The sequence below is a fragment of the Tachypleus tridentatus genome, chromosome 1, assembly GCF_004210375.1.
Source record: "Tachypleus tridentatus isolate NWPU-2018 chromosome 1, ASM421037v1, whole genome shotgun sequence".
NCBI classification, from domain to species: Eukaryota; Metazoa; Arthropoda; class Merostomata; order Xiphosura; family Limulidae; genus Tachypleus; species Tachypleus tridentatus.
The window spans coordinates 148,867,704-148,882,254 of NC_134825.1; the positions used below are offsets into that span (position 1 = coordinate 148,867,704).

General features: G+C 32.4%; 1 protein-coding gene across 1 annotated transcript in view; it reads right to left on the reverse strand.

Annotated features, from left to right (window-relative positions):
- Positions 1–39: 39 nt before the first annotated feature.
- The window catches only part of amon (prohormone processing protease amontillado), a 101,898-nt gene continuing 87,386 nt past the window's right edge, over positions 40–14,551 (reverse strand). The window contains exons 10-13 of the mRNA XM_076458091.1: positions 7,029–7,129; positions 5,897–6,130; positions 4,896–5,060; positions 40–3,545 (exon numbers count right to left, since the gene is read on the reverse strand). Coding sequence (XP_076314206.1) covers positions 3,266–3,545; positions 4,896–5,060; positions 5,897–6,130; positions 7,029–7,129 — 780 coding nt within the window. The 3' untranslated portion in view covers positions 40–3,265. The remainder of the gene's footprint in view (positions 3,546–4,895; positions 5,061–5,896; positions 6,131–7,028; positions 7,130–14,551) is intronic.

Sequence of the window (14,551 nt, forward strand, 5' to 3'; positions counted from 1 at the left end):
TATGAAGAGTTTTATGAGACTAATTTTCTTAGAAAACAATTTTGGGACAGAAAAACTATTAAATTTATTTCTATAACAGTTTACATTTCTTTCTTTTTTTTACAGTTGTTACAACTCACAAAAAGAGAACAGGTAGTTCCGAATCAGTAAATCTACACTTTGTAAAACAATCAATAGATTCATGATGTTTGAGAATCCTTCCCACCTAATGACAGATGGTGTTAACGTTAGGTAAATTCTTATAAGGAACACATTAGATTTTCCATGTCAACAATGGACAGATGTGCATTCTGTTTGCCCATTTAACAAATTAAGTAAAAATTAACTGAATTAGTGGATTGATTCACATTGGTTTGGAGATGATCACTCTCATCTATGATATATTGGGGTAAAACATGCTTGTTTGATGTGATTTTATTACCGTTTGGCTTTTAACAAACAAATATCAAGCTAGAGTGTGAAAGGAGATAAATTAAGACCTAGATTGTTGGTTCGAGGTCATTTCAGTCTCTGGACTGAAACCCTCATGAGGTCATTTACTTTCCAAACAGGCATATGTAGTCCCTAGACATTGCAAGATCGGCACATTCTGCCCTTTCTAAAACTCATGTGGATACGTCTTGTAGTGTTTGTTGCATGTAATAAAAACAACTAACAAAATATTAGAGGATCCTCAAACCAATCACTTCAATGTTTTCACAATTTAATTCATGTTTTATAATTCGGTTATTCACCACTAGAGCACTTTCTTTTACAGCTGTCAAAACGTTTATAAATACATCATATTTTAGAATACAACTGTAAGCACACTTACAAGAAAGTTACAGATCGAGTAGTAAATGTTCTGTGTATAAAATACGGTTAAAGATCTTCTCTTGTTAAATCTCTAGAATCAGTAAGACTTCAGGAGATAATTGTTTATCAAAAATTTCATAATGTATTTTGTATTTAGTGTAGAGGAAATCCGAAAAGATAATATTAGGTTCCGTGACAAATGCTAGACTGTAACGTGTTGTTAATGAAAGTCTTAGAGGAGGTCGTGGGTGATAAGGCAAAGCTCTTAAGGGTAGTTTCATGTCATTACTATATTGTTGATAAAATATTGCAAAATAATATATCGTTTTAGGATAAATTTATTCATGATAATTATTAAAATTATACTTAAAAGGGTCAATTCTCATCTAAATGTTAACTTTATCGTGAAGGGTCACCCGTAGCGTTCACAGAGGTTTGTCGTTAACCCTTAACTTAAATATTGTAGAAACGAAATGTCGTAATATGTAACTGGTTACCATTCGTGAAAGACTTGAAAGTTTTTTATTAAAATAAAACAAAAAATAATTTTTCGTAACTTTGATAAAAGGATCAAGCGCTTACTTCTTGCTTCATTAACGTTTTACGTTTTTTAAACCCTGATTTCTGTATATAATAATTATGATATGTCTGTTCAATTTCCTCATCCACTAATTTCAAAAATCAACAAGCTATAAAATCGAAATAGACATAGACATAACAGCGCAGATAGTCCTCGTGCAGCTTTGCCCGAAATTCATAACAAACCAAACCATAGATATAATCTCAATATGTTAATATAGTTGAATCGCTATACTTTTTTACAGCATTTTGTTCCTAATAAGACTGGGGAAAAGGCTCACATGGGAAAATTCATTTAAAATATCTAACCTTTATTAACAGTAATTACGTGATTTATAGGTTAGTTCTTCGTCCATAAAGCAAAAACTCATCTGTGTATAGAAGTACTATTTATATACTCTAAGGTACACAACACCTGTATAATTCATGAGTTTCAAAACACGTATAATGACATATCATTAAGACTTCTTCATTAGATCTAGACAGTTACAGATAATATTTGTAACACGTCATATAATCAAGTCATGAAATCAAATTACAAATACAAATAATACACATCTTTATATATATATATAAGTCTTAGTTCATTATTGTGTGTGTATATCCCGCAATTATGTAAAACCTGACAGAAATTTCGACTGAATTAGATAACAAATTTTGTTATTCTAAAATATCATTAAAAGCCAAACATATACGTTCAGGTATCTTACAAAAGTGTTAAATTATCTCTAGCTAAGAACATTCGATCAGAGTACAAACAGTTGACGTAATATGAAATACGTGACAAGAACGTGTGTATTAACTGGATATTTCAACTCGTTTTAAATCATTCTAAAGGTTTTCACGTTCGAGTCAAGTCTGGATGGCAGAAAAGATGTTTGAGGTATTACAACACATGCACAAAATAAAGAGTTATAGTGTTAAGCTAAGCCCTACTTCTATACATATACGACTACAATTCATAAGTTTTATAGAACAGAAAGATCATTTAACGTTCGGAACAGTGTACATTTGGAAAACAATGACTTCCAAAAAATCTCGCGCTGGTATTATATTTCAAGCACGATAAGTATATGTGTATATGTATATAGATAGTATTTAAAGGTGGAACGTAATAACAACATCTAATTTCGTATACTTTCACTGATAAAACAATTCACGTCGTTAAAAATAGTGTTAGAACTTATTTAATGAAGAAGAAAAAAAACTATTAACTTTTTAACCAAAAGTACATGGTCAATTAACCGTTTTTCATAACATATAAATCCAATTATGTTACGTAACAGTATCTACGAAAAAAATAATAGTGGAACACGTTAATTCTGTTTGTAAGTTTTGATCTAATATATTAATTTCTCTTTTCAAGTTTAAATGCCTAGTAATAAATTGTTATATAATAAATGAATGTGTTTCGAGTGATTTTATAAAAAGAGAGATAACTTGGCCAATTTAACTCTGATCAAAGTTTACAATTTGACATATATTAGATGCTGACGAACTTGAAGAACAAAGCTTCTATATACTATAATATATCTGTTTAAACAGAAACAGGGAACTACTTAACTAAACGTTGCATAAATATGCATTTAGAAAGGAGATTTTTTTGTGTGTAAAACATACGACGAATTTCTAGTTAAATTTCTAGTAGCAAAATGGAATCAAAAGGAATTTCAACATAAAATCTAGTAAAACTTCTGTCTTATCCAGTGAAACTTCTGTCTTATCCACTTAGGAATTATTTTAAAATATCGATTTCCTTTTATTCAAATTTTAAAAGAGTAAAAGAATCTGATATTTTTTTATTTCCGTATATAGACAGAAAAAAAAGATTTAAAATGATACTTTCTGGAAAAAAAAGAAAGAAAAGTGTTTCGTTTCACTTGGGTTTTTTTTAAACCTTGTAGCCTGCTTCATGTGCTTTTTTAACAACAGCAAGTTTTGAGTTTTCATCTTCTACAGGCAGATCTCGATAGGGAGGGTCACGGGTTCCGTGAATAACCAGTGTCCACTCTTTCAGGTAGCCTGACTGGGGAAGCTGGCTATCAAATTTTACCTCTAGAGTCCATCGACCTCTAGGATTCTCGGCCCACGTGTGGGTGGTCATAAAAGGCCATTTAGTAAAGCCATCATGACGGTCCTCGTCGTTAGGCCTTCTGCTGAGTATCATAGACCTAAAGCAAAAATAATAATTCAGTTAATTAGCTGGTTTAGCTTATGAAAAACACCCCTGTTTCCAATTTTGTTTTCTAACGAAGGTTGAACAAAAACACATTGTTTCCAAAATAAAGTTAATATACGATAATTAAAGGAAATAAGAAACATGTAATTGTTGTATTAATGTTGTAATCATTCACTGCTTAACAATATACATAGATATAAGTTATGTAATAATCAAATAATTATATTGATGGTATAGTTATATTTGTTATACTGTATTGCTGACTAAACTATATATTGGTTTATATTATTACAGCATATTTTAACATAATAATGTATTACTATACCAGCTGGAGTACCCTTCCTCTGGACGGATGTTATGTATATTTACGATTGATGATAGGTTTTCTCAGGACATGAAGAGTTACTAATTTTATATGTAATTTAAAAAAAACGCACACACACAAAACGCTAATAAAAAGTGAAAAATACAAAATATTAAACCATAACTTTGTATGTATCTCCGTATGGACCCAACAATCTTACATGCAATATTTGATGAAGGACCATCTACAGGAGGTGAAGTAGTGGTAAACAACGCAAAATCACCATAAAAACTGCAAAACTGTAAATTTGTATATACCCACGCATGGACCAAATGAACTTTTATACCAATCTTGAATGAAGATCTATCCACACCTTGCATAGGAGTTAGATGAACAAGCAACAGATAATACTGTTATACTTATAAAGAGAAAGTAAACAAGAGATATAAATAACGAATGAATATGGAGCTTAGATACACTCAACAATGAAAGGAGAGTTGATGTAATGACACACTTATATTCGGAATATTTTCACGAAAATATATATTTTATAACCTTTTCATAATTAACACAGAAGAAGACAGTGACTTCCTATTCATTACTTATATCCTGGCCCCAGGTGGATCAGCCGTAAATTCACGATATTAAAATGCTTAAATTCGAGGTTCGACTTCTCACGGTGAACACATCACAAATAGACCATTATGTAGCTTTGCGTGAAAAACACCAAATAACCAATTTCATATCCTCGTCTCATCTTGTTGCATTCAAAGTAACTAAAGTACGCCTGTTACCTATGTAGCTAATTCAAATTTTCCTTATAAATTTCTTCACTTAAAATATTAATATAAATCAATATAAGCTTTGTGTGTCCATAGAACTTGTGCTCATGGAAAAGTAGAAGGAAATGTAGATGTCGCCACTGGTGGCAGTTAGAGTAACCGCAGATTGTTTTCACTTCATGTAATTAACTTTTTTTTCTTATCTCTTTTACTTTATACTTTTAATGAAGAGATGAAGATGGCGATCCAAACGAACCTTGTACCCATGGGAGAGTAGAGGAAAATGTTGACGTCACCCCGCCTGCTGGCATTTAGAGTAACTACAGCCTGTACGTGTTCGATGTAGTTAACCTCGGTATCTGTTCCTTTGCAAGCGTCTGTATCGATATGGATAAGGAGACTTCTGTTACTGGAAATTTCTCTGAAAGAAACATTAAGTTATTAATGAAAATAAGCGGATAAAATTAAAATTGCAAGGTGAGCAACAAAAGGAAGTCGAGTAAATTAATGGAGGTATTGGAATACGAATAAAATAAGAAAGGGAAACAATGAGCAGTTAAATAATCTAAAGAAATAAGAAAGAAAACAGTTAATAAACAAGGAAAATATTGAGTAAGTTAGTGTGAATAAAGTAAGTAACAAGTAAGGAATTACACAGGCGAAAATAGGTTAGGAAAAAAGGACAAATAAACAAGTAATGTAAGAGCTGGATGGATATGTGATTACGTAAGGATAGACTCCAAATAGGTTTCATTAAGTAAAAACAGAAATGCTGAAACTTTGAAAAAATAATGAAGGACGTTAAGAGTAAAATAAGTAGAGAAACGAAAAGGTGACTGGTTTCATGGATCCGGAAATAAATTACCATGGGAGTGAATTAGGCAATGAGATGAAAGTTTAACCACTCAGGGTAATTCAGTAAAAACAAGAATAAAAATAATTGCAAAGCAATGAAGAAATAAACATCAAGAAAAAGAAATGGATACAAAACGAGTGCATAGATTATCAATGTAAAAAGATGGTAAACAATGAATATTTTCCTGTAACATACAATTCTTTACTGTAGTGTTTTCCTATAATACACTATTTACTACTACAGTATTTTTTTTTGCAGTGTACCATTTCTTACTGTAGTATTTTCCTACAATATATTATTCCTAACTGTAGTATTTTCTACAGTGTACCATTTATTTCTGTAGAATTTCCTACATTATTCCATTTCTTTCTCTAATATGTTTTCCATACAATGAACCATACCTTACTGTATCAAGAGTTCCTGCATCACAGTGGTAGCGAGCAGGTACTGTTTTCCATAAACGAGCCAATGCAACCATGGCTCCAGCATCTAAAACTCCGAATCCAAACAGATGATTAAACTCTAAACCGACTCCATTCATAATCCAATTGAATCTTCCTTTGCTGTCATAGAGGGAATTCCGTTTAGAAGTGAGTACACATAGATGTTGGATATCTCTCCAGGACAGATTAGAGCTACAAGAAAGAAAAACCAGGTCTGAACAAGCCTGTAAGAAAGTGTACATAATCCCAATAGACAAGTGCATATTACAAGTTATGTCTAATTTTAATGAATTAGTTCAGTATAGAACCACAGGAAATCTTGAATCTGAAATTAGCTACTTTGGCTTTTAATCAATTTTCTGAAAAATAAAAATGATTTAGTTTCTTTTACTCTCAGAGCAATTTCTATATACAAGGTGTTTGTTTTTACTTAATTTCTAATCTTGTTTATTTGTTATTATTGTTTGTTTTTATTTTATCATTTATTATTATTTGTATCAATGTTTTATATTTTGTTGTGAATCGGTTGTAACTATGTTTCTCATTTTTTAAAAATCTTATGCTATTTGTAGACAAGTTTAACTGTCACATCCAATTTGAGATTGCTCAGTCTGTTAAATTAACTTGTATCTCCCTTCGTAATATTTTAATTTTCGCATTTTCCTTTTTCACGCCATTCCAGAAAAACCAAAAATATTTTATACATGTAACATTCTCATTAAAAACCAACGTGAAACATAATGAAGACAGTTTTCCCTCATTACGGAAGAATGGCCATGATGTCTGTGTAATAGTAAGTACTAAAACTTATTTTAAGTCTGACCAGCAAGTCAAAAATAACAAACAATGAAATTCAATAATTCGATACTTGAAAAATTAACAAGTGTATAAAACATTTAGAAACATAAATTACGATCTAACAGTTCAATATGCTAGACGTTTCGAAAGCCACTTTTCTGTTCAGTTCTAGAAACTGCAGGACACAATGCTGTGTGCAGCAGGATTAAACTCGAAGCTTTCTGAACTTCTGGAATAGTTTCTGAAAACAATAACGACCACCGCTGATGTTGTGTTGTTCAAAATAACTTACTTTGCTTCCAATGCTAGAGCAAAAACTCCAGCGGCTTCTGGTGCAGCTGCAGAAGTGCCAGAGTGGGTTTTGGTACATTTACCATAAAGGTCGGTGGTAGCCTACAGAGAACAAACGTGAGAAATGTTTGGTTAATAGGCGTCTTTTATTCCTCAGTAAAATATAGCAGACCCGCATGATTATTTGTATTTCTATACATAGCTGTAAATGTATATATATGTTTCAATAAAGTTCGTGCATTTAAAAGTCAAAACATGCATACATAAACACGGAATCTATATTTTAGATTCTATGCATAGCTGTAAATGTATATATATATATATATATATATATATATATATATATATATGTTTCAATAAAGTTCGTGCATTTAAAAGTCAAAATATGCATATATAAACACGGAATCTATATTTAGATCCAACTCTCTGTGTTCTTGTAAAACACAGCATATAATACATCAATATAAATATTAATTACTCTCTTTATAGATTAGTCGGTTAGGGGAGTGTGTCTTGTTGTTCGTTTTTCATATCCACTCAAAAAGTCCACGGATAGCAAGGCCAAGGGATAAAACCTCCGATTTTATATGTTATGTGAATAGGTGACAAACATATGGTATTCGAAGAATCAGACCGGTATGGCCAGGTGGTTAAGGCACTCGACTCGTCATGCGAGGGTCGTGAGTTCGAATCCCCGTCACACCCAACATGCTTCCCTTTTCAGCTGTGGGGTCGTTAAAATGTAACGGTCAATCCAACTATTCGTTGGTAAAAGAGTAGCCCAAGAGTTGTCGGTGGGTGGTGATAACTAGCTGCCTTCCCTCTAGTCTTACACTGCTAAATTAGGGGCGGCTAGTGCAAATAGCCCTCGAGTAGCCTTGCGGGAAATTCAAAACAAATCAATCGAAGAGTCAATGACACAAATAAAAACTCTGTCATTTTGGGCTCAGGTGGCAAGATACTTTGGGTCGATGCAAATTATGGCTTTCATTGAGTTGGAGTGCATTTAAATACGAAAAAAACCTTTTGCTCTAGATGCAAGATATGGATGATATTACCATTAGGTACTAAATTTTGACTTACAGCACCTTTTGATACCAGGTGTTGCATGATAGTACTATTTGATGCTAGGTCTTGTATGATGGCACCATTTGATGTCTGATCTTGCACGACGGAGCCATTTAATGAAATATCACATGAGATAGTGACACACATTGCCCGACTTTTGATCGTAGTACCACTTACCGTAATAAGGTGTTTCTTCCAATAAAGATATTAGTTTGTTTTATCGACGTTTGTCGTGATATGGATTATGAACATATACACAAGAAAGAATGTTTCAGGTTGGTCACACAATGAGATAGAGGGCGCTATTTAAAAAGAAAAGACGTTGCTTGATTGGAATTAAGCACAAAGCTACACAATGAGCTATTTGTGCTCTGCTCACCACGGGTATCGAAATTCAGTTACTTGCGGTGTGAGTCCCCAGATATACCGCGATTTTGAATGTTATTTGGTTTTATTAATTTTTATATTTAGAAATTAGAAATAAATAACACAAAAATAACTAGATTTAGTAAGATTGAGAACTAAAGTAGCAGGTATAAGCTTTTAATTTAGATTTTGGTGGTATAACGTATAAGCTGGAGGCTTAGTTATAATTCAGATTGCAGTGACATTGTAAGACAAATTAAATACACTGTCTTATTTGTAAGTCTAAAAACAAGTTAATCATTAAACGTAGGCTTAACAATGTTAATAACAGGCTACTGGTATTTAATCATAGTATCAAGTGTTTACTTTAATGTTACAAATAATACAATGGTTAGGACTAGTTTGGGGGTTAAGTTTTCCCAGCTTGTTAGGTGCGATAAATGCAACAAATTGGTTTTACTTGAAAACTCTGTACTACTATGCATTTTTAAGGAAGCTAGTAGTGAGGATGTTCAATTTATTTCTAGGGATTGCAGGTTAGATAAAAAGCTGGAGGTTGTTCTAACTAAAGTGGAGAAATTAGATAAAACTATAGGAAATGAGAACAGGACTTCAAGAGGAGCTATAGCTTTACATGCAAAGGAGGTATCAGTTAAGATTAACAATTACATTCAGGAAGTTATAAAGGGTAGTATTAGGGTTAAAAGTAGTGAACTTAACTGTAAATACCCTATTCTATTGAGCAATAGATTTCGTTCGTTGACTTACATAGACGAGGAATTATTAGGGGGAAGGAGAGCAAAAGTGAGAGACAAGGAGATAGATTTAGGTTATATTTACAGGTGTTCTTTGACACGACATGTGGATCGAACAGTCTGTGGAGTAAACAGAGAGAGAGAGATAAAAAAAAAAAGAGTTAGATTATGTTACCCTGAGGCACAGATGGAAGACATAACTGAAAAAGTAAGAAATATAATAAAGGGAACTGGCAACGATGCAGTTTTTGTTATGCACAAAGGGGCTAATGATATAAGAAAGAGTAAGTCAGAATTTAAACAATAAGCTTAAGGCTACAAATTAATTGTGTAAGGGATGCTGGCAATATGTAATTGTTGAGACGAAATTTTGAGCAGGTTCCTAGGGCTAAATGCCAGACTGAACTTAATATGTAAGAATGAGCAGGACAGCTGGTTGGACTTGTGAGAGTAGTTTAGTGAAAGGAGGAAACCTTTTGGGATGGGTAGATTACAGTTATGTAGGAAAAAGTCTGGCATGTTTAGAAGGGCTATTAACTCAGCTACAGAAGAAGTTTTGAACAAGGGTTGTATAGTGGTAAGGGCAAAGATAAACTAAACGAAAGAAAACTACGATGCAGAGGAAAGTTTAGCACAAAAATCATGATAAAAGTAGTTATAAGAGTAAGCTTAAATGTTACTATTGTAATGATAGAAGTATAAGCAAAAATATATGACTTTAGGGCAGTGGTAAAAATAGAAGATTTTGATATAATGGAAATAACTGAAACATGGTTAAAACTAAATGATTTTTGAAATTTCTTTGAAATACATGGATATAAGTTATTTAATATGGACAGAGTAATAAAGAGAGGGGAAGGAGTGGATCTATATGTAAAGTGTGAATAACGTTGTGTTGAAGTTGAAAATATTAAGGATAATAGCAGGGAGATTAAATGGATTTAGGTTTTGTTGGTGGATATCAAGAAAAAAAAAGACTCTTAGTTGAACTTTGTTACAGACCAACAGATGAAACTGATGAAATTAATGAGAAACCTTACAGTGAGGTTAATATTGGAATTATAATTATGAGTGATTTCAACTTCAAACATATTGATTGCGAAATGCTTGAGTCAAACCGTGAGAGTTTGTTTGTTTGTTTTTGAATTTCGCACATAGCTACTCGAGGGCTATCTGTGCTAGCCGTCCCTAATTTTGCAGTATAAGACTAGAGGGAAGGCAGCTAGTCATCATCACCCACCGCCAACTCTTGGGCTACTCTTTTACCAACGAGTAGTGGAATTGACCGTCACGTTATAACGCCCCCACGGCTGAAAGGGCGAGCATGTTTGGCGCGACGGGGATGCGAACCCGTGACCCTCAGATTACGAGTCGCACGCCTTAACATCCTTGGCCATGCCGGGCCCAAACCGTGAGGGAAAAAGAATTCTGGAAACTGTTTAAGATGGATTTCTTCATGTTTAGTGAAGGAAACTACTAGAAATAATATTATTTTGGAATTGTTCTTAATTTCTAACATACAAATGGTTAAGAGGGTATGAGTGATTATTGCTATATTATATTTGATATTTTGTTGCACTTGGAAAACAGAAATAATGATATTTTTATTACAAATTTCAAAAAACAAAATCTGAAGGGATGCAACAAAAATTATCTGTTGTAAATTGTGCAGCTGAGTCATTTGATGACACTGGGCAAACATGGAAAATGTTTGAAGAAAACATTTTCAATATTCAAATAAATATATTTCTTACAGAAAGAAAAGGGTAGCTACAAGTAAAAAAAAACATGTTGCTTTACAAAGAATATAAGAGATAAAATTAAAGAAAATCGTCACAAATTTAATTTGACTGGTATTATAGAAGAATTAGAAAATTATAGAAGATCAAAAGAAAATTAGTTCATCTAAAAGGATATATAAAAATTTGGCTAAAGACATAAAAATTAACAGTATGTATTTTTTAAAGTACATTAGGGGTAAACAAACTTTTGGGATAAGGATAATATCTTTCGGAGATGTCAAAAGAAAACTTGTACCTGATTATTATAAAATGGCTGGGTTATTAAATTCTGCATTTTATTCAGTTTTATTCATAAAGACTAATGAAGGTTTCCTCATTTTGAATAACTGATAGACAAAAACAAAGTTGAACAGGACAGTTTCACATAGTCTTAGCTTCTTAACTTATAATTGAGAAGTTTAAAGAATAATAAGACTCCTAGACCAGATAATATTTCCCTAGGGGATTTACAGAAGATCAAGGATTATATATGTGAGCTACTTAAATAGTAAACAAGCACCAAAATATTGGAAATGATCTAATACCATTCCTATTTTAAAGGAAAATAATAGAAATTGTCCTAGTAGTTATAGTCCTATTAAGCTTACGTCCTTTTTGAGAAAAGTTTCAGAAAGTCTGATAAAAGATACTTTACAAATTCAATTAACAAAGTTTGTAATTTTATCGGATAGTCAGCATTGTTTCACAAAGAGAAAATCTTGTCTTACAAATCTTTTGACATTTTTTGAAAATGTAACTGCACATGTAGATGAGGGAAAGGGTGTAGATTTCTTTTATCTGGATTTTCATACAGTATTTGATAAGGTTCCATATAAAAGGCTTGTGAAGAAACTTACCTCTATAGGTATGGTAATAAATTAACTAATTGGATAAAAGAATGGTTTGATTGAAGAAACCAGAGGATTGTTATAAATAGAATTCAGTCAAATTGGACTAATGTTACAAGTGGTGTACCTCAGGGCTCAGTCTTAGGACGATTGCTTTTTTTGGTGTACGTTAATGACACAGATGAAGGAATTGTCAATAAATCACTTAAATTTGTTGATAATATCAAGTTATTGGGTATTGCTGGCTGTGAATAGGATGCTATTGCTTTACAAAAGAATTTATATCATTTAGTAAATTGGGCGAATCAATAGCAGATGGACTTTAAGAATGATAACTGTACGATATTGCATGTGATTTATCATAATTTGAATTATAAGTATGATTTTGTTGGGTATAATGGGTATAACCTTAAGAGTGCCATGAAAGAAAGAAATATTGGTGTAATGGTTAACCAGATTTTTAAATCATCCAAGCAGTTTGCTGTTGCTAGTAGTGAGGCATATAGGATTTTAGGTTATTTCTACAGAAATATTGAATACATGTCTAAAGAGATTATAATTTCATTGCATAGATCTCTGATTAGGCCACACTTGGAGTTTTGTTTTCAGTCCTGGGTTCTTTACCTCAGGAAAGACAACAATTTTCTGGAAAACGTTTAGAGAAGGGTTACTAAAATGGTACCTGGGATTGAGGGGCTGTCATGTGAGAAGAGATTAAGATCCTTAAAATTGTTTTCTCTTGAAAAAAGGAAGAATAAAAGAAGATCTGATTAAAGTATTTAAGATTGTAAAAGGTATTGATAATGTTGATGCATTAACATTTTTCATACTTTACAGCAATAATTATAAAACCAAGGAACACATATATAGACTTAGGCAAGGTAGAAGTCATCTTTAGATAAGACAATTTTATTTTTCAAATATGGTGGTTGGCCTCTGAAATGAGTTGCTTTCAGATAATCTGGAGATAGTACATCTTAATGCGTTTAATATAATGCTTGATAAGGGCTGGTTTTAATTTGTTCTTAACAGGTCTAGTTTGGCTTAGAGGATGGGACAGCCAAGAAAGACCAAGAATTCCCTTGCTGTACCTAAGCATGCTATGATTCGTTATGTGAGTGAAACTTTACTCCTTGTATGAAATTAAAGTAAAACAGACATTACTGCATTACGAAGATAGGTAATTAAAAATACTTATTGATGTATGGTTTCTAATGCTTGATCATGTTTCATTCTTATGGATAGAGAATACGTGAAACTGGAGTTGTCACATTTGACTTAAATATTTATGTTGTCTAATGATACAATTAGAAAAACCGTTATTTAGTTATTTTTCAAAACTATTCCAATGTTTGTTGAGTGAACACGCAATAAAATATTCTTAATGCAACTATCATAACAGTGTCGATAGCGTTAGTAAATTATTTGTAAAATGATGTGTTTGACTTCGAAAATTGCATTAATATTGGGGCCTGATTAGTTAGTATCTCGATGAACAAAAATAATAGAACTGGTTAGGAAATAAAAGCGATCATCTCACAAATGTATACGACGGGGTAGCAATCTCAATAAGAATCTTTAACAAGGGTAAATTGTGGACGGATGAAACTGCTCCAAGATCAAAACTAACATCAGTTACCAGGGGTTGTAAAGATCAATACGGATTCATTGGTACACCATCGATAATTGATTTAGACCATGAACCAAATTCATCAATTTGAGCAAGAACAATGTGTAAGAAGCTGTTAGAAATGAATTTTACTTGCCTTTCAGAGTTTCAGATCATTTTAAGAAAAAATGGTATGCGAAAAGAATAGGCTTTAACATAAAAATATGATTTTTTTCACTCATTGACAAAATTTGTTAGGGTTTTAAAGGCTGGTTAATTTCATTGTCTAACATAAAGCTACAAAATTATTGGGATCAAATTAGATTTCCCATTGTTTTTTCCCCAAGGGATAATTACTAGTTTATCAAGTTTGCTATAAGATTTGTTTAAGATTACAGTGAAGAACCATAATTATTTTTTCTAATATCTTATATTTAACATACTCTTGAGAAACCATAAATAAAGATGCAGAGTAGTTGCAAAATATAGTTTTTATTGGTTTTATAAGCTATTTTTCCCAAAAACATAAAATAACTTTCAAAATATATGCATTAATATGTTCACTGGCAGATCTGATTTTGGTAATAGTTGTTCTGTCTACAAACCATTAGCCTCAGGCGCCGATAGAAAGGTAAGCTGCTAGTGGTAGAAATACTATAAAGTTTGGTCTGTTGACCTACGAAAAGTCTTTATTCGGTTAGATGAACCTTAATACAGACTATGCTTGCACAGGTTTTCCATTGCGCAAGATACGGGAGGTAAAATAACGGTGTGGGTGCATATAAATGGCATGGTCTACTTCTTGTGGTTTATTTTAATGCACCATCAAATTCAAGTGCATCCTCTCATGCTCCATTTTAATCATTTCTGTGATAGAAATTTTCAAGATAACAAGGCCACCATAGCTCATACTGATGCTGTTTGTAAATGATTTGAATGGCATGAGGAGGGTTCCCAGCATATTTGTTGGTCAGGTTTCAACTTAATCGTAATTCTGTGGAATGTAGTTGACTGTATTGTTACAGTTTGTATTCTCTTTCCTTCAATCCCGAAGGGTTTGAAAACAATATTGTTTGAGGAAAAGGTAAAAACTCAAC